The sequence below is a fragment of the Oncorhynchus kisutch genome, linkage group LG27 (assembly GCF_002021735.2).
Source record: "Oncorhynchus kisutch isolate 150728-3 linkage group LG27, Okis_V2, whole genome shotgun sequence".
NCBI lineage: Eukaryota > Metazoa > Chordata > Actinopteri > Salmoniformes > Salmonidae > Oncorhynchus > Oncorhynchus kisutch.
In genome coordinates this window covers 32,888,398-32,912,526 of record NC_034200.2, presented here as the reverse complement: position 1 = coordinate 32,912,526, position 24,129 = coordinate 32,888,398, and the positions used below count along the sequence as shown (strand labels likewise).

The window sequence follows — 24,129 nt, the reverse complement described above, 5'->3', positions numbered from 1 at the left end:
AGAGTCAGAGTGGACAGAACTGTAACGGAGAGAAAAGCAGCATCAGGCTAGGGAAAACAGGCACCACAGGATAACAAGCTCTATGCAGGTGCAAACAGCTAGAAATACAGACCGAGCAGAGGCTACGATCTGGCAGTACGGAAGTGGCAGGGCTGAGTATTTGTAGAGGTCTTGATTATGGAACAGGTTGCAGCTGGTGGGGATTTGCTCCGACTCCAGCACACCTGTCTCCACTCACACAATCAGATACAGCCACACAGAGAGAGAGAGAGAGAGAGAGAGAGAGAGAACTAGGAGAGTGGCAGCAGTTTAGGGAGACACAGGATGAGAAGTAGTGGGCGTGGCAGGGGCAGATGTAACATGTATGCATAGATATAAAGCAGTGTTCTATAGCTATGGATGTATGTATGTGAGAGAACCAAACACTTGGGCAGGGGAAAGAAATGACCTACAACAATGGAAGGCCTGTCAGACCAACCAGAACAAAGGCATTGAATACTTATTGGCTCATTGGGTAGCCTTTATGTTGGAGCATCGGAGACATTTATTGGCTGACTGGTTCATCATTATGTTATAGCATAGTAGACATTCATTGGCATCAAGCTGTTGATTGATAGAGATTTGGCTTTGCAGTGATCGGGCCTAAACAAAATGAGTGAGGCTATAGGGAGAACATGTGAAAAAAAGGCATAGCACTAAAGCCAAACACTCACACAATACAATAATGACAATAATAATAATTCCACATATAAACAGGTAATCTTCCCCAATATGTCACACATTACAAAGGCCCTTTAATCCCTGAATTGGGCTGTATCTTTAGGGTCACACTGTCGCGGCGGTCAACCAAACAACTAATCGTTAAGTACACTGAACAAAAATATAAATGCAACATGTAAAGTGTTGGTCCCATGTTTCTTGAGCTAAAATAAAAGATCCCAGAAATGTTCCAAACGCACGGAAAGCTTATTTCTCTCAAATTTTGTGAGCACATTTGTTTACATCCTTGTTAGTGAGCATTTCTCCTTTGTCAAGATAATCCATCCACCTGACAGGTGTGGCATATCAAGAATCTGATTAAACAGCATGATATTTATAAAGGTGCACCTTGTGCTGGGGATAATAAAAGGCCACTCGAAAATATGCAGTTTTGTCACAAAACACAATGCCACCGATGTCTCAAGTTTTGAGGGAGCGTGCAATTGGCATACTGACTGCAGGAAATGTTTACCAGAGCTGTTGACAGAGAATGTCATGTTAATTTCTCTACCATAAGCTGCCTCCAACATCGTCCAACGTCGTTTTAGAGAATTTGGCAGTACGTCCAACCGGACTCACAACCCCAGACCTACGTGTATGGCGTTGTGTGGGCGACATTGTGAACAGAGTGCCCCGTGATGGCAGTGGGGCTAAGGTATGAGCAGGCATAAGCTACGGACAACAAACACAATTGCATTTTATCAATGGCAATTTGAATGCACAAAATTACCATGCCGAGATCCTGAGACTCATTGTGATGACAATTTTTTTAAAGGTATATGCGGCTAACAGATGCATATCTGTACTCCCAGTCATGTGAAATCCATAGATTGGGGCCTAGTGAATTTATTTAAATTGACTGACTTCCTCAAATGAACTGTAACTCAGTAAAATCAATGATTGTTGCATGTTGTGTTTATATTTTTGTTCAGTATATTTCATTAGTTGAATTAGATGTGTTAGTGCTGGGCTGGAGCAAAAACCTGCACACCATGTACAGTAGGGGCTCCAGGAACAGGTCTGAACAACACTACATTAGAGACCCTTTTTACACATTTCAAACCAACACGTCCTTGCGTCCTTGTATAAGGTAGGATCTATGAGTTTTAGATGATTGGCGATGCCAGACAACAAAATCCAGACAAAGGACACAAGCAAATGTTGCATAAGTTCCACATTTATTTCACTTTATTCTGACAAATTGTTTACGTGTCCACAAACATTAGAAGACACTAGAACTCCAACACTCAAAAGATAACGTGAGCACTGCGATGACATCACAGGCCAGTTATTATGGAACGGGGGTTACATCTGTGCGATCGGACCCACCACAGCCAATCAGGTTCATTATTGACAAGACAAGAGCCAATCAAATGACAAGTTCAATGCAGAGTCATTTAGGCGGGCGTTTAGTATACGGGGCTGTTTCTATACAAAGCTGCACTGAGGGGGATAGGGCGTCATTAGCAAAGCAGTGAGGGAAAGAGAGAGAGCAGGGTGAAGAAGAGGCAGATCCACATGCTTGGATCCAGGAAATGTAATGCTACATAAAAAGCTGTCAAAGCAGTAACAGAATCCATCTGTATTTGTATATATAGCCGGCTCACGGAACTTCAAATGCATCGTTTTAACTTCTTCCTTGAGGATGGAACTTCATATATCCTAGCTGTAAGAAGAACCCTAGTTTTAAGAAGTATCCTAGCGTTAAGAAGTGCCCTAGTTTTAAGAAGCATCCTAGTTTTAAGGAGCATCTTAGTTTAAAGAAGTACCCTGGTTTTAAGAAGTATCCTAGTTTTAAGAAGTATCCTAGTTTTAATTAGTATCCTAGTTTTAAGAAGTAGAGTTAAGAGTTAGTAGACGCTAAACGCTAAAGCGACAATAGTACAGTTTCAAACAAAACAACATCTCCTTCTTTTGAGGGATAATATTGTAACCCCCAAACAATCTTATGCATTCTGTACATTTTTAATATGATAAATGATGATGTGATTAGTACAATAAATTATACTTGGATGACAATTCAATAGCCCTAATATTCCTTACTCACGTAATCCACCTCCAAATAGAAACAAGAATTCATAAATAAAGCTTTCATTTCTTCCATTGGTCGAGCAGGCAAAATAGTGGCATACCAGTGTACACCAAAGTTTTAAAACAATTGCATACGACACACACCAAGATGACCACAACCGGGTTGGCAGGTAGCCTAGTAGTTAAGAGCGTTGGGCCAGTAACCAAAAGGTTGCTGGTTTGAATCCCCGAGCCAACAAGGTGAGAAAAAAAACATCTATAGATGTGACCTGGAGCAAGGCACTTAACCTTAATTGCTCATGTAAGTCGCTCAGGAAACAAGTGTCTGCTAAATGACTAAAATGTTAATAAATAAAAAAACAGATCCACAATATGAAACCCAGAGATAGGTTGTAAATGTAATTAATTCATAGTATTTATCTTGTGATAGGTTGTAAATGTAATTAGTTCATAGTATTTATCTTGTGATAGGTTGTAAATGTAATTAGTTCATAGTATTTATCTTGTGATAGGTTGTAAATGTAATTAGTTCATAGTATTTATCTTGTGATAGGTTGTAAATGTAATTAATTCATAGTATTTATCTTGTGATAGGTTGTAAATGTAATTAGTTCATAGTATTTATCTTGTGATAGGTTGTAAATGTAATTAGTTCATAGTATTTATCTTGTGATAGGTTGTAAATGTAATTAGTTCATAGTATTTATCTTGTGATAGGTTGTAAATGTAATTAGTTCATAGTATTTATCTTGTGATAGGTTGTAAATGTAATTAGTTCATAGTATTTATCTTGTGATAGGTTGTAAATGTAATTAATTCATAGTATTTATCTTGTGATAGGTTGTAAATGTAATTAGTTCATAGTATTTATCTTGTGATAGGTTGTAAATGTAATTAGTTCATAGTATTTATCTTGTGATAGGTTGTAAATGTAATTAGTTCATAGTATTTATCTTGTGATAGGTTGTAAATGTAATTAGTTCATAGTATTTATCTTGTGATAGGTTGTAAATGTAATTAGTTCATAGTATTTATCTTGTGATAGGTTGTAAATGTAATTAGTTCATAGTATTTATCTTGTGATAGGTTGTAAATGTAATTAGTTCATAGTATTTATCTTGTGATAGGTTGTAAATGTAATTAGTTCATAGTATTTATCTTGTGAAAGGTTGTAAATGTAATTAGTTCATAGTATTTATCTTGTGATAGGTTGTAAATGTAATTAGTTCATAGTATTTATCTTGTGATAGGTTGTAAATGTAATTAGTTCATAGTATTTATCTTGTGATAGGTTGTAAATGTAATTAGTTCATAGTATTTATCTTGTGATAGGTTGTAAATGTAATTAGTTCATAGTATTTATCTTGTGATAGGTTGTAAATGTAATTAGTTCATAGTATTTATCTTGTGATAGGTTGTAAATGTAATTAGTTCATAGTATTTATCTTGTGATAGGTTGTATTTAAGTTTCAGCATTCTAGAAACAGAAAAAAAATAACCATGTGATTTTCCACTGAAACCAATCAACTCTCAATTATTGCACTGCAGTATATACGCAATGTATTCCTCGTAGGAAGGATATAAGAAGATATCTTTATAATTGAGGATATAAGTGCTTATTAATATTATTTGAGGAACATCATGTGTGAGTATGCCATGTCTTGCATGTTGCTCCCTTTCTGTGGCTATCTGAGCATGCTCTGTAGGTTGGCAGGCCTGAGGCATGCATAAAAACCCAACACTGTGTGTTAGATGGGAGAATTGTGTTTGACCAAAAAACACGAACCTCGCCATACAAACCAGGAACAACCGTAGGACATGATCCAATTGGCTGTCTGGCCATGGCTGGTCTTCTGCACTCACACATGATGTTGTGGTAAACACAACACTAACGCTTGGTTTTCAATAAAGCGAAAGGACGTACAAAAGCATAGAACACTCAGACTATGAGACGACAGGCCACTTCAGTTTGAAATTGTCCATCTCCTACGGCTGCTAGACCAAGGTGGCACTGAAGAGTCACTTTGCTTCAGTCGTGATTCCACCTTGATTCACTTTGGACTACTCTCGTTTCAGATAGCAGTTTGTGGTCATCTGGGTGTAAAAGAATGGTCACAGCGACAATAAACCACAGCCAAAGTTCCCAGGATGTGCGACTTCATAACATCTACAGGTTCATACTGTATAGGTTTCTGACACAAGCATCAGGCTGTAAAACAGCTATACAAAAGCAAAGCAGAGGAGGTTAGCTGCTACTTTACACAAGAAGCTAGTGTAGCCTATAGACTGTACACATATTAGTCCAAATGGATAGAATCACATGGACACACGGTATCAATATTAGGTTCATAGCATCAGAGTAAATAAAATCTTGCTTCAATACATGTAACATTGAGCTGATGTGGTGGACGTCAATGATACTAAAGTGTGGATTGGATGAAAAACAGGAAAGAGAGAGAGCAAAGTGGAGAAAGGGAGGCACTACCTGGTGCATAGCGATGCACTTTCAGACCACTCGACTGGTGGAAAAAAGGTCAAAAACATCCCACTAACTTATCAATAGAGTATAATCACAGGGTTCTTTAAAATTATTCAATGTACTGCAACCCACCAACATAGAAGGCAAAGTCACCCACCACCATAGAAGGCAAAGTCACCCACCACCATAGAAGGCAAAGTCACCCACCACCATAGAAGGCAAAGTCACCCACCACCATAGAAGGCAAAGTCACCCACCAACATAGAAGGCAAAGCAACCCACCACCATAGAACACAAAGTCACCCACCACCATAGAAGGCAATAAACATCCTCTTGCTGGAGAGGAGCCATTCTTAGTGTATCCATGTGGAATATTTAACTTATAAACAGACATTCAGGGCCAATAGCAGAATCGTAGATATTACATTAATATCTCACTAAAACCTAGGAGACATTTTTTCAAGTCTACATGACAGAGGATATCTTCACTATTTTAAATAGATTGGACTGCTTTGGTTAAAAACAACTGAGTGAATGGGACAGACATCAACTCAAGAGAATATAATGCAACAATAAAGTGCCATGCGACAAAACTGGTCAGTGATCCCACACAAATAAATTAAACTGGTCAGTGATCCCACACAAATAAATTAAACTGGTCAGTGATCCCACACAAATAAATTAAACTGGTCAGTGATCCAACACAAATAAATTAAACTAGTCAGTGATCCCACACAAATACATTAAACTGGTCAGTGATCCCACACAAATACATTAAACTGGTCAGTGATCCCACACAAATAAATTAAACTGGTCAGTGATCCCACACAAATAAATTAAACTGGTCAGTGATCCCACACAAATAAATTAAACTGGTCAGTGATCCCACACAAATAAATTAAACTGGTCAGTGATCCCACACAAATAAATTAAACTGGTCAGTGATCCCACACAAATACATTAAACTGGTCAGTGATCCCACACAAATAAATTAAACTGGTCAGTGATCCCACACAAATAAATTAAACTGGTCAGTGATCCCACACAAATACATTAAACTGGTCAGTGATCCCATACAAATAAATTTATCTGGTCAGTGATATATAAATTAAAACTAAAATAACAAATAAATAATGTACATACACAAAGAATATGTAAATGGTCAAGGACACATTGCTCTCCAGTGTGAGTCAGGCAGGTGGCGTATTATGAGTCAGGCAGGTGGCGTATTATATTGCCTAATGCTCTACAAACATGTTACTATGAAATGTCAACACAGTGAACCCGCCATTCTCCAAGCATGGAAGGCAAAGAGTCATCCTATTGCCCTATCATATCCCCATTACCCTAATCTGTCCATTACATTATCCAACTATTACAGTACCCCAGTTCTATCCCACTGTATACTGTCTAAAACCTGGATATATCACGTTCATCCTATACTGTCTAAAACCTTGGATATATCACGTTCATCCTATACTGTCTAAAACCTTGGATACAAAACAGATGCAACGACAACGAGTTCCAGTTTGCGACTGGCAGCCATTTCAACATGAGGTAAATGTGGATATGCTGTTTTAACATGAGAACACACACACAGAAACAGATATCTCTTATGAGAGGACTAGAAAAGGGAATATACCATGTCACCATTAATATTTTTCTTATCAGTCTACAGTGTTTATAAGAAATACATGAGTGGTTTTGATCTGGGGTATAATGTACAGTCAGAGTGGGGCGGTAGTAAGTAGCAGGCCATTGGAACTGATAACAACTTGGACTAAGACTTATACACTATAATGTTTATCTTTGTTTGAATAAACCCTATGGGGACTGTTAGCATGTTAGATAACGGTAAAGTTTACGTGCACATGACAATGGGGCATGTCACAACCAGGCACAATACAGCCAGCAGGGGTAAGCCCCAATACACAGGGTCGGGTTGTTAGTTAAGTCTTACATGGGTATTAAGGGCTTTTGATGGATAGTTTAAACTGTGCATGTTCCAGGTAACCAGGAAGAGGCTTCAAATAGGGCATCAGCTGGGATGGTGCAGTTTGGGGAAGTATCAGCGACAGGATGGAGCACTGTTAGGACAGGGAGAGCTGTTTAGATGAGCTGTATACAGGAGAGGGTCAGTGGAGCTTTGAGATTGTGTTTTCTTTGTCCCCCCCCCCCCTCTCCCTCCTCTCTCGTGTGTGTTCCTCTCTCTCACATCCTTGGGCCTGACTTTCTTCTGGAGAGCTTAGACCTTGGGGAGGGAGGGAAAAGAGGGGAGGGTTAATGTTTGACTGAAAATGATCGGGGGGAGACAGTGAATTTGAATTAGAAATTAGCTTGAACAAGTGTTTACGAGGAGATTTAAGTAACCTGGTATTACACAAAAAATTACATTTTGAGGAGGGGTTTTCATTGATGAACACGAGGTAACAATGTTGAGGCAGCGAGGGGTTACTATACCTGATAGTTCCGGCGAGCAGGGGGTTAAAAGCATACAGCCAGTCGTGCATCTCCTTGTCATTACTGGCCTGGAGGAGTATTCCACGATGCTCAGTGCACACTGCAAATGTGTTTGGAGTCTAAAAGCAGAAATTATTTAGATTACTAAAAGGATCTGGTAAATGAACTACAATTGGACAGATACAGGAAATCAATGGTATAAAAATATATATTTATTATCCATTTATTAAAAATATATCCAAGAAGTACATTCCAACAAACATATTAGTGGTATACTGTAATTTTGGTATATACATTGTATATTTGTAATATATGAGTGATTTATTTGTAAAATGTATATGGTATATTTTTTATATATTTCTGAAATATTTGGAAGAAGTTTCTGTCAGTCCTACCCGGAGCAGAGTCTGCTTGTCCTCACTGTATTCAACCTGGGCAGAGGAGAGGTTGATGACAGCGCGCTCCACATTGTCCCTCTCGTTGCGGTACAGGTAGACGTAGGGCCGGCGTACCACCACGTAGCGCTTCACCCAGCCACTGGTGTGGGGCTCCAGGAAGTGCAGGTAGCCTTTCTTCGACACGATGGGGCTGCAGCCCAGGGGAGATAGAAGGACAGTTATATTTCACATATATGAAGTAAAAATCATATTTTCTTATTTATTGTTGATTTAGTAGAAATACAGCCCATCCGAATAACTTAAGTATTGCTCATATATTTTTTCATCTTTATAGTGATTCCAAACAATGAATCTAGCAGAGATATATCATAATTCACCCAAATATCAAACTGTAGGACTCGTCTGACCTCTATGGAATCCTGTACAGCAGTCTAGTCCTAGCTGAAATTGCTAAGCCCCAGAGTGGTCTGGTCTCACCTGACGCGGATCTCCTGGATGTCAGGGACGAAAGTGCAGCCTCTACCCGGGATCCTCTTCCTATCTACAGGGCTGAAGGGGTCCAGGTCTGGGGTTGAAGCTCCAGAGCTGGGCTCAATGTGTCTGGAGACCAGAGATAACGTTCCATCAATGTTCTCAAACATTCTCTGTGCTTTCTCAATGTTCTATCAATGCCCTTTTAACAAAGCTCTTTCTACAAAGCGAATGAATTCATTTGCATATACGATGCATTCGGAAAGTATTCAGACCCCTTGACTTTTTCCACATTTTGTTACGTTACCGCCTCATTCTAAAATTGATTAAATAATTTCCCCCCTCATCAATCTACACACAATACCCCATAATGACAACGCAAAAACAGGTTTTTAGAACTTTTTGCAAATGTATAATTTTTTTTAATGAAATTTACACCTCCATTTTCACACCTCCATTTACATAATTATTCAGGCCCTTTACTCAGTACTTTGTTGAAGCACCTTTGGCAGCGATTACAGCCTCGAGTATTCTTGGGTATGACGCTACAACTTCGGGAGTATTTCGGGAGTTTCTCCCATTCTTCTCTGCAGATCCTCTCATGCTCTGTGGGGAGCTTTTTTCAGGTCTCTCCAGAGATGTTCGATCGGGTTCAAGTCCGGGCTCTGGCTGGGCCACTCAAGGACAGTCAGAGACTTGTCCCGCAGTTACTCCTGCGTTTTCTTGGCTGTGTGCTTAGGGTCGTTGTCCTGTTGGAAGGTGAACCTTCGCCCTAGTCTGAGGTCCTGAGCGCTCTGGAGCAGGTTTTCATCAAGGATCTCTCTGCACTTTGCTCTGTTCATCTTGCCCTCGATACTGACTCGTCTCCCAGCCCCTGCCGCTGAAAAACATCCCCAGAGCATGATGCTGCTACCACCATGCTTCACCGTAGGGATGGTGCCAGGTTTCAGGCCAAAGAGTTCAAACTTCGTTTCATCAGACCAGAGAATCTTGTTTCTCATGGTCTGACAGTCCTTTAGGTGCCTTTTGGCAAACACCAAGCGGGATTTCATGTGCCTTTTACTGAGGAGTGGCTTCTGTCTGGCCACTCTACCATAAAGGCCTGATTGGTGGAGTGCTGCAGAGATGGTTGTCCTTCTGGAAGTTTCTCCCATCTCCACAGAGGAACTCTGGAGCTCTGTCCGAGTGACCATCGGGTTCTTGGTCACCTCCCTGACCAAGGCCCTTCTCCCCCGATTGCTCAGTGTGGCCGGGCAGCCAGCTCTAGGAGAGTCTTGGTGGTTCCAAACTTCTTCCATTTACGAATGATGGAGGCCACTGTGTTCTTGGGGACCTTCAATGCTGCATACATTTTTTGTGCCCTTTCCCAGATCTGTGCCTCGACACAATCCTGTCTCGAAGCTCATGGCTTGGTTTTTGCTCTGACATGCACTGTCAACTGTGGGAACTTATAGACAATCTTATATAGATGATCGATGGAGCTCAATTTTGAGTCTCATTTTTTTATTTCACCTTTATTTAACCAGGTAGGCTAGTTGAGAACAAGTTCTCATTTGCAACTGCGACCTGGCCAAGATAAAGCATAGCAGTGTGAACAGACAACACAGAGTTACACATGGAGTAAACAATTAACAAGTCAATAACACAGTAGAAAAAAAAGGGAGTCTATATACATTGTGTGCAAAAGGCATGAGGAGGTAGGCGAATAATTACAATTTTGCAGATTAACACTGGAGTGATAAGAGATATTGGTGTGCAAAAGAGCAGAAAAGTAAATAAATAAAAACAGTATGGGGATGAGGTAGGTAAAAATGGGTGGGCTATTTACCGATAGACTATGTACAGCTGCAGCGATCGGTTAGCTGCTCAGATAGCTGATGTTTGAAGTTGGTGAGGGAGATAAAAGTCTCCAACTTCGGCGATTTTTGCAATTAGTTCCAGTCACAGGCAGCAGAGAACTGGAACGAAAGGCGGCCAAATGAGGTGTTGGCTTTAGGGATGATCAGTGAGACACCTGCTGGAGCGCGTGCTACGGGTGGGTGTTGCCATCGTGACCAGTGAATATGTAGCGAGGGCCAGCCGACTAGAGCATACAGGTCGCAGTCGTGGGTGGTATAAGGTGCTTTAGTGACAAAACGGATGGCACTGTGATAAACTGCATCCAGTTTGCTGAGTAGAGTGTTGGAAGCAATTTTGTAGATGACATCGCCGAAGTCGAGGATCGGTAGGATAGTCAGTTTTACTAGGGTAAGTTTGGCGGCGTGAGTGAAGGAGGCTTTGTTGCGGAATAGAAAGCCGACTCTTGATTTGATTTTCGATTGGAGATGTTTGACATGAGTCTGGAAGGAGAGTTTACAGTCTAGCCAGACACCTAGGTACTTATAGATGTCCACATATTCAAGGTCGGAACCATCCAGGGTGGTGATGCTAGTCAGGCGTGCGGGTGCAGGCAGCGAACGGTTGAAAAGCATGCATTTGGTTTTACTAGCGTTTAAGAGCAGTTGGAGGCCACGGAAGGAGTGTTGTATGGCATTGAAGCTCGTTTGGAGGTTAGATAGCACAGTGTCCAAGGACGGGCCGGAAGTATATAGAATGGTGTCGTCTGCGTAGAGGTGGATCAGGGAATCGCCCGCAGCAAGAGCAACATCATTGATATATACAGAGAAAAGAGTCGGCCCGAGGATTGAACCCTGTGGCACCCCCATAGAGACTGCCAGAGGACCGGACAGCATGCCCTCCGATTTGACACACTGAACTATGTCTGCAAAGTAATTGGTGAACCAGGCAAGGCAGTCATCCAAAAAACCGAGGCTACTGAGTCTGCCGATAAGAATATGGTGATTGACAGAGTCGAAAGCCTTGGCAAGGTCGATGAAGACCTTAGATAGGCAGGGCAGGATGGATATAGGTCTGTAACAGTTTGGGTCCAGGGTGTCTCCCCCTTTGAAGAGGGGGATGACAGCGGCAGCTTTCCAATCCTTGGGAATCTCAGACGATATGAAAGAGAGGTTGAACAGGCTAGTAATAGGGGTTGCGACAATGGCGGCGGATAGTTTCAGAAATAGAGGGTCCAGATTGTCAAGCCCAGCTGATTTGTACGGGTCCAGGTTTTGCAGCTCTTTCAGAACATCTGCTATCTGGATTTGGGTAAAGGAGAACCTGGAGAGGCTTGGGCGAGTAGCTGCGGGGGGGGGGGGCGGGGCTGTTGGCCGAGGTTGGAGTAGCCAGGCGGAAGGCATGGCCAGCTGTTGAGAAATGCTCATAGCAAATGGTGTGAATAATAATGTAAATAAGATATTTATGTTTCTTATTTTTTATAATTATTTCTAAAAAACTGTTTTCATGTTGTCATTATGGGGGTGTGGGTGTGTAGATTGATAAGGAAAAACATTTATTTAATCCATTTTAGAATAAGGCTGTAACATAACAGAATGTGAAAAAAGTCAAGGGGTCTGAATACTTTCCGTATCCTACTTGTCAACAGCAGGTCTGGGGTGAATAAAATGGAGTGAGGGGTGACAGTTGAAAGGACACATACCTGATGTCATAATGTCCCTCCACCAATGAGGGGCAAGTAGAGGACGGCGTTAGCGTGCTCAGACCAGAAGAGGACGGTGACATCAGCGACGCTGACATCTCAGACAGCTGAAACACGTACGTACACACAAGCATACACAGATAATCACACACACATACAAACAAACATGAACATATACACACACAAAATAAGCACACACAAACACGCACATACAATGACACCATTATACATTCATCAACAGTTCCCCTGTATTGCATTTGGAGGGTCGGCAAGGTCTATGACAGAATCTGATACTCATCAAGTCATCCGATGAGGTCATGAGAGGACATGTGTTTCAGCCCCAGGCTTTGGTTACACATGTAGAGACAACATGCTGTAGTAGGGACAGAGAAGCCTGACATTCTCTGAGACGGGGGTGGGAGGAGAGGGGGGTGGGAGGAGAGGGGGATTGGAGGAGAGGGGGCTAGGGGTGAGAATGAGAACATTTGTAGGTTGGGTGAAGGATGCCATAGAACAGAAGTAAATGGAAAAGATGGGACCTCGGGGGGATGGGGTTGACGAGTGATGATGGGCAACTGAATATTCATTCATTCATTAAGAGAAGTGAATAAGGTAGTTATTTTGTTTTAATGTTAAGTTCTTCATTCGAATGTATTTCCTTGTTAGAATTCAGTTTTTTGTTAGAGTTTAGTTCTTTGTTTAACAAATAAGCAAATGATCAGAAAGGCTGCGTGTGTTAACTAGACAGGGGATCAGGAGAGAAAGGATGTAGATGACAGATGTCTTGGGTGGGATCAGTGAGAATCGGCTGGAATCTATAGGGGGCACGTTTGATGGTATACAAAGTGCTTTGGGCTAGGGGCTGGCTGGGTAAAAGTATCATGCACGGTGTACTGTAAGTGGGTTATAGAGTGGGTTAATGGGCCTGGGGGCTGGGTTCTGTAAGTGGGTTATAGAGGGGGTTAACAGGCCTGGGGGCTGGGTTCTGTAAGTGGGTTAACAGGCCTGGGGGCTGGGTTCTGTAAGTGGGTTATAGAGTGGGTTAACAGGCCTGGGGGCTGGGTTCTGTAAGTGGGTTAACAGGCCTGGGGGCTGGGTTCTGTAAGTGGGTTATAGAGTGGGTTAACAGGCCTGGGGGCTGGATTCTATAAGTGGGTTATAGGGGGGGTTAACAGGCCTGGGGGCTGGGTTCTGTAAGTGGGTTATAGAGTGGGTTAACAGGCCTGGGGGCTGGGTTCTATAAGTGGGTTATAGAGGGGGTTAACAGGCCTGGGGGCTGGGGCTCACCTTGCTCTCACTGGCACTGCTGCTCACCTGGCTGTACTCCCTGTTGAAGGTGTGCATGAGCAACCGCAGACACTGAGACCGCAGGAGGAGGAGAGGAGGAGAAGAGGAACAGAAACATTTATTATTACTAATAATCACAACCATTAAAAGTCCAAAAAAGAGAGAGAACCAGAAAGTGTTCTGGCAAGCAAGCGTTGTATTAGGAGCTCCAAGGTAGGCCTGGTTCCTAATAGAAGCCAGGGACTTGTAGTCACCTTGGCAGCCAGCTCCCTTTGCCTCTGGCTGGGGCTTTCCAGGGCGGGACTGCCCCCGGGGCTGTAGCTGAGGATGGGGCTCTTAGCAAAGTCGCTGATGTCGCCACTCTTGCAGAGCGCGTCCTGCCCCGCGGCCAGGGTGGCCTCTAGTTTCTCCCGCAGCAGCAGGTAGTGCCTGGTCTTCTCTACCTGTAGTGACACACACAGAGAAACTGCTGAGTCTCTGGCACAAAATGGCCACTGTCCGTTATCCAGGTGAGTGACTCATTGGTGAGTAGTACCGCCACACAATACTATTTTGAAAACAGCTACTGTTTATGAATGGAAACATAATTGATTACTTGTTATTCAGACCACATTTCATTGGCAAAGTATTGTTTGTTTATTTCATTCATTCGACTAACTATCACACTTGACTCCACCTCTCTGAATTCCGGCCCACCCACCCTACAGACCCTACCAATCCAAGGCCTCACCTCCTGCAGCAGGCTGAGTTTCTCCAGCTCCCACTGGTGGTCCAGGATGAGGCTGTCGCTACGGGGCCTCCACCCAGCCAGGTTCTCCTCTCCACGGACGTACGCCACTGAGGTGTCCAAGACGCGCCTGCGCCGCCGCTGCATGCCTGAGGGTAAAAAATTGTAAAAAGACAGCCATGTCAAATATAAAAACAGAACTATGTTTATATACTGCCTATATACTGTATGTATACTGCCTATATACTGTCTGTATACTGCTCATATACTGCCCATATACTGCTCATATACTGCACATATACTGTCTATATGCTGCCTATATATACTGCCTATATATACTGCCTATATACAGATATACTGTCTAAAATACTGCCTATATACAGATATACTGTCTATATACTGCCTATATACAGATATACTTTCTATATACTGTCTATATACTGCCAAAACACACTGGGGATGTGGCAGCTCAATCCAGATTTAACTCCAGACAGAGTGAACTGTTAAATTGACAGTTGCACACACAAGTTGGATGAAATGCAGCCCAGATACTTGTGTAGAATTAAGCAACAAGGCACTAGGGGGTGTGGTATATGGCCAATATACCACGGCTAACGGCTGTTCCTGGGAACGACGCAACGCAGAGTGCATGGATACAACACTTAGCCATGGTATATTGGTCATAATACCACACATCTCAGAGGTGCCTTATTCCTATTATAAACTGGTTACCAACGTAATTAGAGCAGTAAAAAATACATGTTTTGTCATACCCGTGGTATACGGTCTGATATACCATGGCTGTCAGCCAATCAGCATTCAGTGCTCGAACCACCCAGTTTATAATTGTGTTTATAATCAAGCATTCTGCCATTCCTTTACTCTACCTGGACTTCCGGCATCAGCGACATGGCAGAGACTGACTTCATACACTCCAGTGACACGGTTACTGAGGAAGAGAAGAGAGAACAGAGTCAGTACTGTCAGATTCCACAGAGAGGGCTTGAGGTGGGGCCTACCCACATAGAGATATATAACCTAGAATAATATGGTCTAATTCTATTTCTACGGGCCTAGCTACCTCTCTGAGGGCCTTAGGCAGCCGGTGCTGAAAAGGTTTCTAATGGAGCGAGAGGCAGGGAGCTTGGCGTCACGGGAGTAGAACACCATACAGAAGTCTTTGGTGATCACCGTCGGCTGGGTGCAGTTCTCCATCTGAAAGGAATGGACCAGAACCAGCATTAAACTCACATCACTTTACATTGTAGTGTACAGGCTAACTCACCACTTCCCCCCATTAATATAGAGAGCCAACATATGGGTGATGTTTCTGGGTTGCAGTGAAGGAAATGTTTACCTCTAGGTAGGCTGAGAGGGTGATGTAGATCTTCTCTCCATAGGGAGTGACTCGATTCAGAAGGAGGGAGTTGTGCATGGAGCTGTCCCATGCTGCCTCAAACCGGTAAAACGTCCTGTAGGTAAACACAAGGGAAAAAGTTAGTGTTTTTTTGTGTCTAGCACAGGAGGCTGGTGGTACCTTAATTGGGGAGGACAGGCACGTGGTAATGGCCAGAGCGGAATTAGTGGAAAGGTATCAACAACATCAAACAAATGGCTTCCGTGCTTTTGATGCCATTCCATTCGCTCCATTCCAGCCATTATTATGAGCCGTCCTCCCCTCAGCAGCCTCCACTGGTGTATAGACGTTGTTTTCAATTTGTCAATGATGAATGACTGGAATCACGTAGTATGACTTTCCTTCATCGGCATAGATCAGGCAGTATCAAGAGGAAAGGGTATTCAGTTGTGCAAGCCCCTCAAAGACAAGGGGTACTGAAACAAACTACATGGACAGAAACAACAGCTTGGAATTCACTGCTAAGCGTCATGTCAAATGAACATGGCGGGTTAAAAACAACTGCAGAAAAAAGTTAGAAATAAAACAACAAAAAGCAAAGAAACAAAGAGTTGAGAAGCAGAAAGGTTGTATAAAGAGAGGAGAGAAGCAGAAAGGTTGTATGAAGAGAGGAGAGAAGCAGAAAGGTTGTATAAAGAGAGGAGAGAAGCAGAAAGGTTGTATAAAGAGAGGAGAGAAGCAGAAAGGTTGTATAAAGAGAGGAGAGAAGCAGAAAGGTTGTATAAAGAGAGGAGAGAAGCAGAAAGGTTGTATAAAGAGAGGAGAGAAGCAGAAAGGTTGTATAAAGAGAGGAGAGAGGCAGAAAGGTTGTATAAAGAGAGGAGAGAGGCAGAAAGGTTGTATAAAGAGAGGAGAGAAGCAGAAAGGTTGTATAAAGAGAGGAGAGAAGCAGAAAGGTTGTATAAAGAGAGGAGAGAAGCAGAAAGGTTGTATAAAGAGAGGAGAGAAGCAGAAAGGTTGTATAAAGAGAGGAGAGAAGCAGAAAGGTTGTATAAAGAGAGGAGAGAAGCAGAAAGGTTGTCTAAAGAGAGGAGAGAAGCAGAAAGGTTGTCTAAAGAGAGGAGAGAAGCAGAAAGGTTGTCTAAAGAGAGGAGAGAAGCAGAAAGGTTGTCTAAAGAGAGGAGAGAAGCAGAAAGGTTGTCTAAAGAGAGGAGAGAAGCAGAAAGGTTGTCTAAAGAGAGGAGAGAAGCAGAAAGGTTGTATAAAGAGAGGAGAGAAGCAGAAAGGTTGTATAAAGAGAGGAGAGAAGCAGAAAGGTTGTATAAAGAGAGGAAAGAAGCAGAAAGGTTGTATAAAGAGAGGAGAGAAGCAGAAAGGTTGTATAAAGAGAGGAGAGAAGCAGAAAGGTTGTATGAAGAGGAGAGAAGCAGAAAGGTTGTATAAAGAGAGGAGAGAAGGAGAAAGGTTGTGTGTTATACCTATGGTCAACTCCCAGGGAAACACTGCAATACAGCGAAGCACAAAGAAAAGAGAAGAGGGCGAGCGGGTTAAACAAGCAGCTGAGGATTTCACAGCAGCAAAGTGACCAAAATATACAGTGTTAATATACAACAAGAAATAAAAAGAGAAACATAGACATACTGCAGCAGAACATTATGGAAAATCATATTCGGTGTTGTTGTGAAAGAGAGAAACAAGCTAAAGCCATTGATTCATAACTACACTATGTCCAGTATGCACAGTATGTACAGTATGTCCAGTATGTACAGCATGCACAGTATGTCCAGTATGCACAGTATGTCCAGTATGCACAGTATGTACAGTATGTCCAGTATGTCCAGTATGCACAGTATGTACAGTATGTCCAGTATGCACAGTATGTACAGTATGTCCAGTATGCACAGTATGTACAGTATGTCCAGCATGTACAGCATGCACAGTATGTCCAGTATGTACAGTATGTCCAGTATGTCCAGTATGTCCAGTATGCACAGTATGTCCAGTATGCACAGTATGTCCAGTATGTCCAGTATGCACAGTATGTACAGTATGCACAGTATGTCCAGTATGTCCAGTATGCACAGTATGTATAGTATGCACAGCATGCACAGTATGTATAGTATGCACAGCATGCACAGTATGTCCATTATGTCCAGTTTATCCAGTATGTACAGTATGCACAGCATGCACAGTATGTCCAGTATGTCCAGTATGTCCATTATGTCCAGCATGTCCAGTATGCACAGTATGTCCAGTATGTCCAGTATGTACAGTAAAAATCTGAGAAAGGGGAAAGCATACGTACTTGTCGTCATACGAGGGCCAGACGTAGCCTGCAGACAAGATGTTGAGGGAGAGGATGTTTGGGTCAATGATGGTCTCGTCAGCCTCCGGAGTATTCCGGATACGCCCTGAGAGAGGTCAAAGGTCAAAAGTCAAGAGATGGATGTTTATGATCCACCCGACACAGCCAGAAGAGGACTGGCTACCCCTCAGAGCCTGGTTCCTAGGGAGTTTTTGCTAGCCACAATGCTTCTACATCTGCATTCTTTGATGTTTGGGGTTTTAGGTTGGGTTTCTATATAGCACTTTGTGACATCTGTTGATGTAAAAAGGCCTCTACAAATACATTTGATTGATCGATTGATGTACTGTAAAGATGGAGCTAGTGGATCTTTATTGTCATTACGCTCTGTTGTCTCCTAATAAAGCATTCTTCCAGCCGTACTCACCCACCACCAGCTCCTTGACCTCCTTCCACTCTACGTCATTTCCTGTCTCGTGTGCTATGGTAACTGTGATCCTCCTCTGGATGCCCTGTAGACAGGTCACCACACAGGAAGTCAACACTGGGCTTTGAATAACTGAGAAATAGATTCAAATCAACTCCCCTCTGAAAATGTTGCAATTCTTTACCTGGTGAAGGAGGAAGGTTCCATGGCAAGGCATGCCACCTCTGTGGTCCACCACTGAAGGGATATAGCTGAGGACAAACACAGAACAAATGTACAAACTATATGAGTAGATTATGATTGTTGTGTCCATTTGATTCCTTGATACGAACGGGGAAGTAAGGAAATAGATGTTAAGGTTGCTCACTCTCCATTGGCCTCCAGCTCACAGATCTCAAAGAAGGCCATGAGGTCATATTTGGAGTGACATGGGCCTGCCATGGAGCGGGTCAAGGTGTTTAGCTTGGTGGCCGGCACTGTGAAAGAGAAGAAATTAATCTGGCCTGGTTAACGTTCTGGCACTGTGACAAAACACTTTGCTAAGATAAAGAGAAGGACACAATGCCATGTTTGAACCCTCACCTGGTTTAGACAAGGGCATGACCCTCGGGAATTGCCTCCTAGAAGGTCGAAGGGGACTGTAAAAAAAGTGCGAACTTTTAAAATGGACTATTTTAGCAAGACAGTGAAACGGGATCAATTGAAGAAGAAGAGAACAAGTAGAGTTTTATCACCTGATGAGGTCTTTGCAGAGAGGTGGGAACGGCTGTTTCTGGTAGTGACCAAACACCTCGAAGACGATGGGCTGGGTCTTGATGTACTCCACAAACGACTTGGTGACCTCTACCGTGATCTAATAGACAAATCAAAAGTGAGGTTAGCCATCACTCAATAAGGCCTGTAACAATGGATGATACAAGGAAATACAAAATAATATTAAATAATGGTAATATCATAGAAATGAGACCTATTAGTTGTAATTAAAAAGAACATATTGTTTCTGGTCAGTGCTTACATTTTGTACATGGTAGAATCCCAGAGGAGGTCCCCTGCCTGTGTTCTTCAGTGGCTCAGTGGAGAAAGCCTCGTCATGTCGGTGGATGAAGCTGGAAGTAGAAAAACACATTCAATCAGTATTAAATATTCATTAATCATGTACATTGAGTGTATACAAAACAATATACATTAAACTACTGCACTGTAACATTACTAAAAACACTGAGTGTACAAAACATCTTTCCATGACAGACTGACCAGGTGAAAGCTATGAGCCCATATTGATGTCACTTGTTAAATCCACTTCAATCAGTGCAGATGAAGAGGAGGAGACCGGTTAAAGAAGGACTTTTAAGCCTTGAGGACAAGACTAAATATTTAAGTGCCTTTGAATGGGGTATGGTTGTAGGTGCCAGGCCCACCAGTTTGTGTCAAGAACTGCAACACTGCTGGGTTTTTCACACTCAACAGTTTTCCATATCAAGAATGGTCCACCACCCAAAGGACATCCAGCCATTGGAGTCAACTTGGGCCAGCATCCCTGTGCAACGCTTTTGACACCTTGGAGAGTCAACTTGGGCCAGCATCCCTGTGCAACGCTTTTGACACCTTGGAGAGTCAACTTGGGCCAGCATCCCTGTGCAACGCTTTTGACACCTTGGAGAGTCAACTTGGGCCAGCATCCCTGTGCAACGCTTATGACACCTTGGAGAGTCCATGCCGTGACAAATGTAGGCTGTTCTGAGGGCAAAAGGGAAAGTGTTCTTGATATTTTTTACACTCAGTGTATATTATTTACTACTCTCAATATACTGCATTGATTATGAGCACATTTGATTTTCCTCTGCCATAGGAATAACACCAACCCTTAGGAATAACACCAACCCTTAGGAATAACACCAACCCTTAGGAATAACACCAACCCTTAGGAATAACACCAACCCTTAGGAATAACACTAACCCTTAGGAATAACACTAACCCTTAGGAATAACACCAACCATAAGATTTAAGTTTGTTTAAATCAAGAGAGGATGGGTTGTTTCTGGATAGAGAGAAGTGACAGGCCCTGAATGGCACGGCATTGTCATAGCATAGCTATGAGACAGTTAGAATGCGAGGACTGCGAGTACCTGAACCATAGACACTTGTAGTTGTTCCTAAGAAGAGATTTTAGAAACAAATGCCCCCATATGCAACATCATCATCATCATCATCATTCAAAATGCTTTTCCTCACTGACATCTTGTCAAGTCTCTCTCAAAAACATTGAACCTAAACCTCAAGACACTTCCTGGTCAAATAAAGTCTAAAATACATCAAAAAGTTGGATGGGAGGCACTAACTTGAACTGGCAGAAGATATCGGCATATTCGGCAGAGATGCTGGAGGCTTGCAGCACGGTGACCCTGAAGGTGAAAGTGGATCCGATGCGGAGGTGGGACAGGGCCTTCTCCTGGTTCAGCTCCAGGGGTAGTTCCAGACCCAGAACCCCCTTCAACGGGCTCTGAGGGGCCTCCGGAGTGGCTGTGACGGGGGACAAGTCTGGGGTCATAGTGAGGACATGTTGACCTTTCAGTTAACATTTAATTGACATATTATGGTTTATTTGGATAGGAGGTGATACGAAACACATCGACACATTGAATAAACAATTATCCGATGCATTACACCCTAGATAATGCATTACACCCTAGAATGTGTTACAATGCATTACACCCTAGAATGTGTTACAATGCATTACACCCTAGATAATGCATTACACCCTAGAATGTGTTACAATGCATTACACCCTAGATAGGCTTACATAAATGTCTTCTCTAAACATATTTGTGCGGATAATGTCTGAGGAACACAATGGGATTAAGTCCTTGACTTTGTTTGTCATCCTCAAGGATTTGTAGTGTGGGCGCTGCCATTGTACATCACTGAATATCTATTTATAGTAGAAAGGGAGGGGGCCTAACGTTGAGACCACACTTGCAATACCAACAGAACATCCATAACACATTATATTAAAGATAAATCAGGTGTGATGATGATGAATATGATGACTAAGATGCCCTCACCAGCACAGGTGTTGTTGTTGACCTCGTCAGGGTCAGCTCCTATGTCAGAGGTCTGTCCCTCCCCCTCAACAAAGCGGAGCTCCTCTTGGGAGGTGTTAGAGTGAGACATGCTGCCAGAACACGACTCTGTCTGGAACTGACCAGACAAACACTTGATATGATATATATTATAACCCTTTTAGATAATGATACTGCATAGTTTTAGATACAGCATGCAGACAGTGGCTTGGCAAGTACTCCAGTTTTTATATCATCTCTTACTGATTCTACCTTCTCAAACTGTTGGTCCTCAAAGGAGATCTTGGCAGTTCCTGACTGTCTGACACCAGAGCCGTAGTCAGGGGCTTCTTCATCAGCTGGGGAGAGAAGACAGCTGGTTGGTTACGACTCCAAACACTCAACAAATACTAGAAGCATCCATAAACAAACTGTAATATCTGTTGTATCACTCTGTCTTTCTCAGTTTCACAAGAGTCAACTCTCTGTACCTGAGATGGCCTGCACTGCCACCCTGAGGAAGCCCTTCACCTCTCCCTTCTCACTGACGATGGCCACACGGTGCACCAGGGGCACGGGGTACAGCAGGTTACTCAGGTACACAAAGGCCCTGCGGACGGGGACAGAGAAGGAGAGGGGGAGCAGGAACAGACACAGGGGAATCATTTCAGAGCGTCATAGAATCTTGAGGTGGTCTCTAGTGGGGCAAGTCTACTAGCCCGGGCCCTGTTCAAATATTTTTCACGTGTATCCTCCCCTCTGTATCTTATTGGATCTGTTTCCATCCTTTTGCTCTCATAATGAAAACACTGGCTGCTTAGTGATTACCTGAAGGAAGTAAGGGAAAGACGGCTACATTTGAAAAGAACAGGGCCTGGGTCCATGACTGACCTGCCCACCAGACGGAACCATGGGAAGCGGTCATAGAAGGGGTCTCCCCCGGTCAGGGCCTGGTCACAGTCCTCCACAGTGCTGCTAGGCACCTCCGCCGCACGGTCGTACATCTCCCTCATCAGGTCCAGCCTCTGCCTACAGGGGGCAGAACAGTCAACACACAGTCAGCACAGATTACGTCACACCAACAGACACAGTAGACGCTGGGCAACGTGAACCCATATAGTCCTACATACCAGAGCTATGTGCAAAATAAACTCCCACGATCCCCCCACACATACCTGAGTTTCTCCAGGGTCCAGTAGTGTGTGGCCCCGTTCTTCTGGTCCTGAATGTCCACTGCTACGATGGTGCGGGGGAAGGGCTGTCTCTCCCTCTCCTTGGTCACGCTGGGGGGCAGCAGGTCCGGGGGCAGTGGGGAGTACAGAGTGTCGGTCAGCAGCACAAACTGGAACTGGACCTGCAAAGGAGAGAGTGGATCATTTTAAAATTTTTAGCACATTAGCAACAAAATAGTTTTGTTATAGAATGTTGATGTCAAATCTCATTTCACTGACTCATCGAACTGATTGACAATTGGAAAGGTTCAATGACTACGCAAGTTTTTTGTTGTTGCAATTACCAGTCTTTGCTGACACGTTGAATGGATTTACAGTTTCCTAAGACAGTTAACATTTTTACATTTGAGTCATTTAGCAGATGCTCTTATCGAGAGCGACTTGCAGCAGTGAGTGCACACATTAGTTTTGTTTTTCATACTAAGAACAGTACCCGTCTGATTCTGTGCACACTCATTTAGTAGATTGACTGAACTGATTAACAACACAGTTTCATTTTACAGATAGCTGACAGTTTCATTTTACAGATAGCTGACAGTTGCACCATTGAATCTTTGTTCTACTTTATAGATATAACGTACAGTGAGCTCCAAAAGGTACTGGGACAGTGACCCGTTTGTTGTTGTTTTGGCTCTGTACTCCAGCACTTTGGATTGGAAATGATACTTTGTGCCCAATAGAAATTAATGGTAAATAATGTATTGTGTCATTATGGAGTCACTTTTCTAGTAAATAAGAATATAATTATTTACCATTAATTTCTATTGGGCACAAATTAATCTGAAACACAACCAAAAAAAACAGAGAATACATCTAAGTGTGTAGAGTCACAAGCTTTATGTAGTCATTGCGTGCTAGGAATATGGGACCAAATATTCAACTTTTGTACACTTTTGTACAACTTTAATACAAATATATGTGGATTTGTCCCAATACTTTTGGTCCCCTACAATGGGTGGACTATGTACAAAAAGCGCTGTAATTTCTAAACGGTTCACCTGATATGAATACAAAATACCCTCAAATTAAAGCTGACTGTCTGCCGTTCAACCACATGGTTGTTGTATCATTCCAAAGTGCTGGAATACAGAGCCAAAACAAATGTGTCACTGTCCCAATCGTTTTGGAACTCACTGTATATTTTATTTTACCTTTATTTAACTAGGCAAGTCAGTTAAGAACAAATTGTTATTTTCAATGACGGCCTAGGAACAGTGGGTTAACTGCCTTGTTCAGGGGCTCGGGGATTTGAGCTCGGGATTTGATCTTGCAACCTTTCGGTTACTAGTCCAACGCTCTAACCACTAGGCTACCTGCCGCCCCAAAATATAATGACAGTGTACCTACCTTCTTCTTGAGCTCCACACTGATGGCGTTGGCTTCCTTGAGGAAGATGGCGTTTCCCCACAGCAGGTCCCTGAGGGAGGTAAACTGGTAGAAACGCCACTTACGGAATGCCCACAGTGCAAGCTCCGTCTCACACTTGGTCCATGGAACTACGGGAAAAACTTCAAACATTCCATCATTCTAAAAAATATTCCATTGTCTGGCCTCAGCAACGGGCATCTTATTTCAAAACGATTGTACAATTTTGAAAA

The 24,129-nt window shown here is 42.8% G+C and overlaps 1 protein-coding gene across 16 annotated transcripts in view; it reads right to left on the bottom strand.

The window, feature by feature from the left end:
* Window positions 1-1,915: 1,915 nt before the first annotated feature.
* Window positions 1,916-24,129, bottom strand: part of LOC109872190 (kinesin-like protein KIF1A) — a 56,420-nt gene continuing 34,206 nt past the window's right edge. For 4 of the 16 annotated variants that reach the window (XM_031806830.1, XM_031806833.1, XM_031806822.1 and 1 more), the window contains 26 exons: window positions 23,879-24,039; window positions 22,475-22,653; window positions 22,191-22,328; window positions 21,791-21,909; window positions 21,564-21,658; window positions 21,303-21,438; window positions 20,580-20,778; window positions 19,255-19,345; window positions 18,974-19,092; window positions 18,822-18,895; window positions 18,607-18,715; window positions 18,424-18,490; window positions 18,240-18,324; window positions 17,813-17,918; window positions 16,986-17,009; window positions 15,508-15,622; window positions 15,232-15,365; window positions 15,038-15,099; window positions 14,154-14,299; window positions 13,678-13,866; window positions 13,424-13,495; window positions 12,137-12,243; window positions 8,605-8,727; window positions 8,125-8,317; window positions 7,730-7,848; window positions 1,916-7,520 (listed from right to left, as the gene is read on the bottom strand). In XM_031806830.1, the coding sequence (XP_031662690.1) occupies window positions 7,481-7,520; window positions 7,730-7,848; window positions 8,125-8,317; window positions 8,605-8,727; window positions 12,137-12,243; window positions 13,424-13,495; window positions 13,678-13,866; window positions 14,154-14,299; window positions 15,038-15,099; window positions 15,232-15,365; window positions 15,508-15,622; window positions 16,986-17,009; window positions 17,813-17,918; window positions 18,240-18,324; window positions 18,424-18,490; window positions 18,607-18,715; window positions 18,822-18,895; window positions 18,974-19,092; window positions 19,255-19,345; window positions 20,580-20,778; window positions 21,303-21,438; window positions 21,564-21,658; window positions 21,791-21,909; window positions 22,191-22,328; window positions 22,475-22,653; window positions 23,879-24,039 (3,002 nt within the window). In that variant the 3' untranslated portion in view covers window positions 1,916-7,480. The remainder of the gene's footprint in view (window positions 7,521-7,729; window positions 7,849-8,124; window positions 8,318-8,604; window positions 8,728-12,136; window positions 12,244-13,423; window positions 13,496-13,677; window positions 13,867-14,153; window positions 14,300-15,037; window positions 15,100-15,231; window positions 15,366-15,507; window positions 15,623-16,985; window positions 17,010-17,812; window positions 17,919-18,239; window positions 18,325-18,423; window positions 18,491-18,606; window positions 18,716-18,821; window positions 18,896-18,973; window positions 19,093-19,254; window positions 19,346-20,579; window positions 20,779-21,302; window positions 21,439-21,563; window positions 21,659-21,790; window positions 21,910-22,190; window positions 22,329-22,474; window positions 22,654-23,878; window positions 24,040-24,129) is intronic. The other 12 variants (XM_031806824.1, XM_031806835.1, XM_031806827.1 and 9 more) reach the window with 10 other exon arrangements.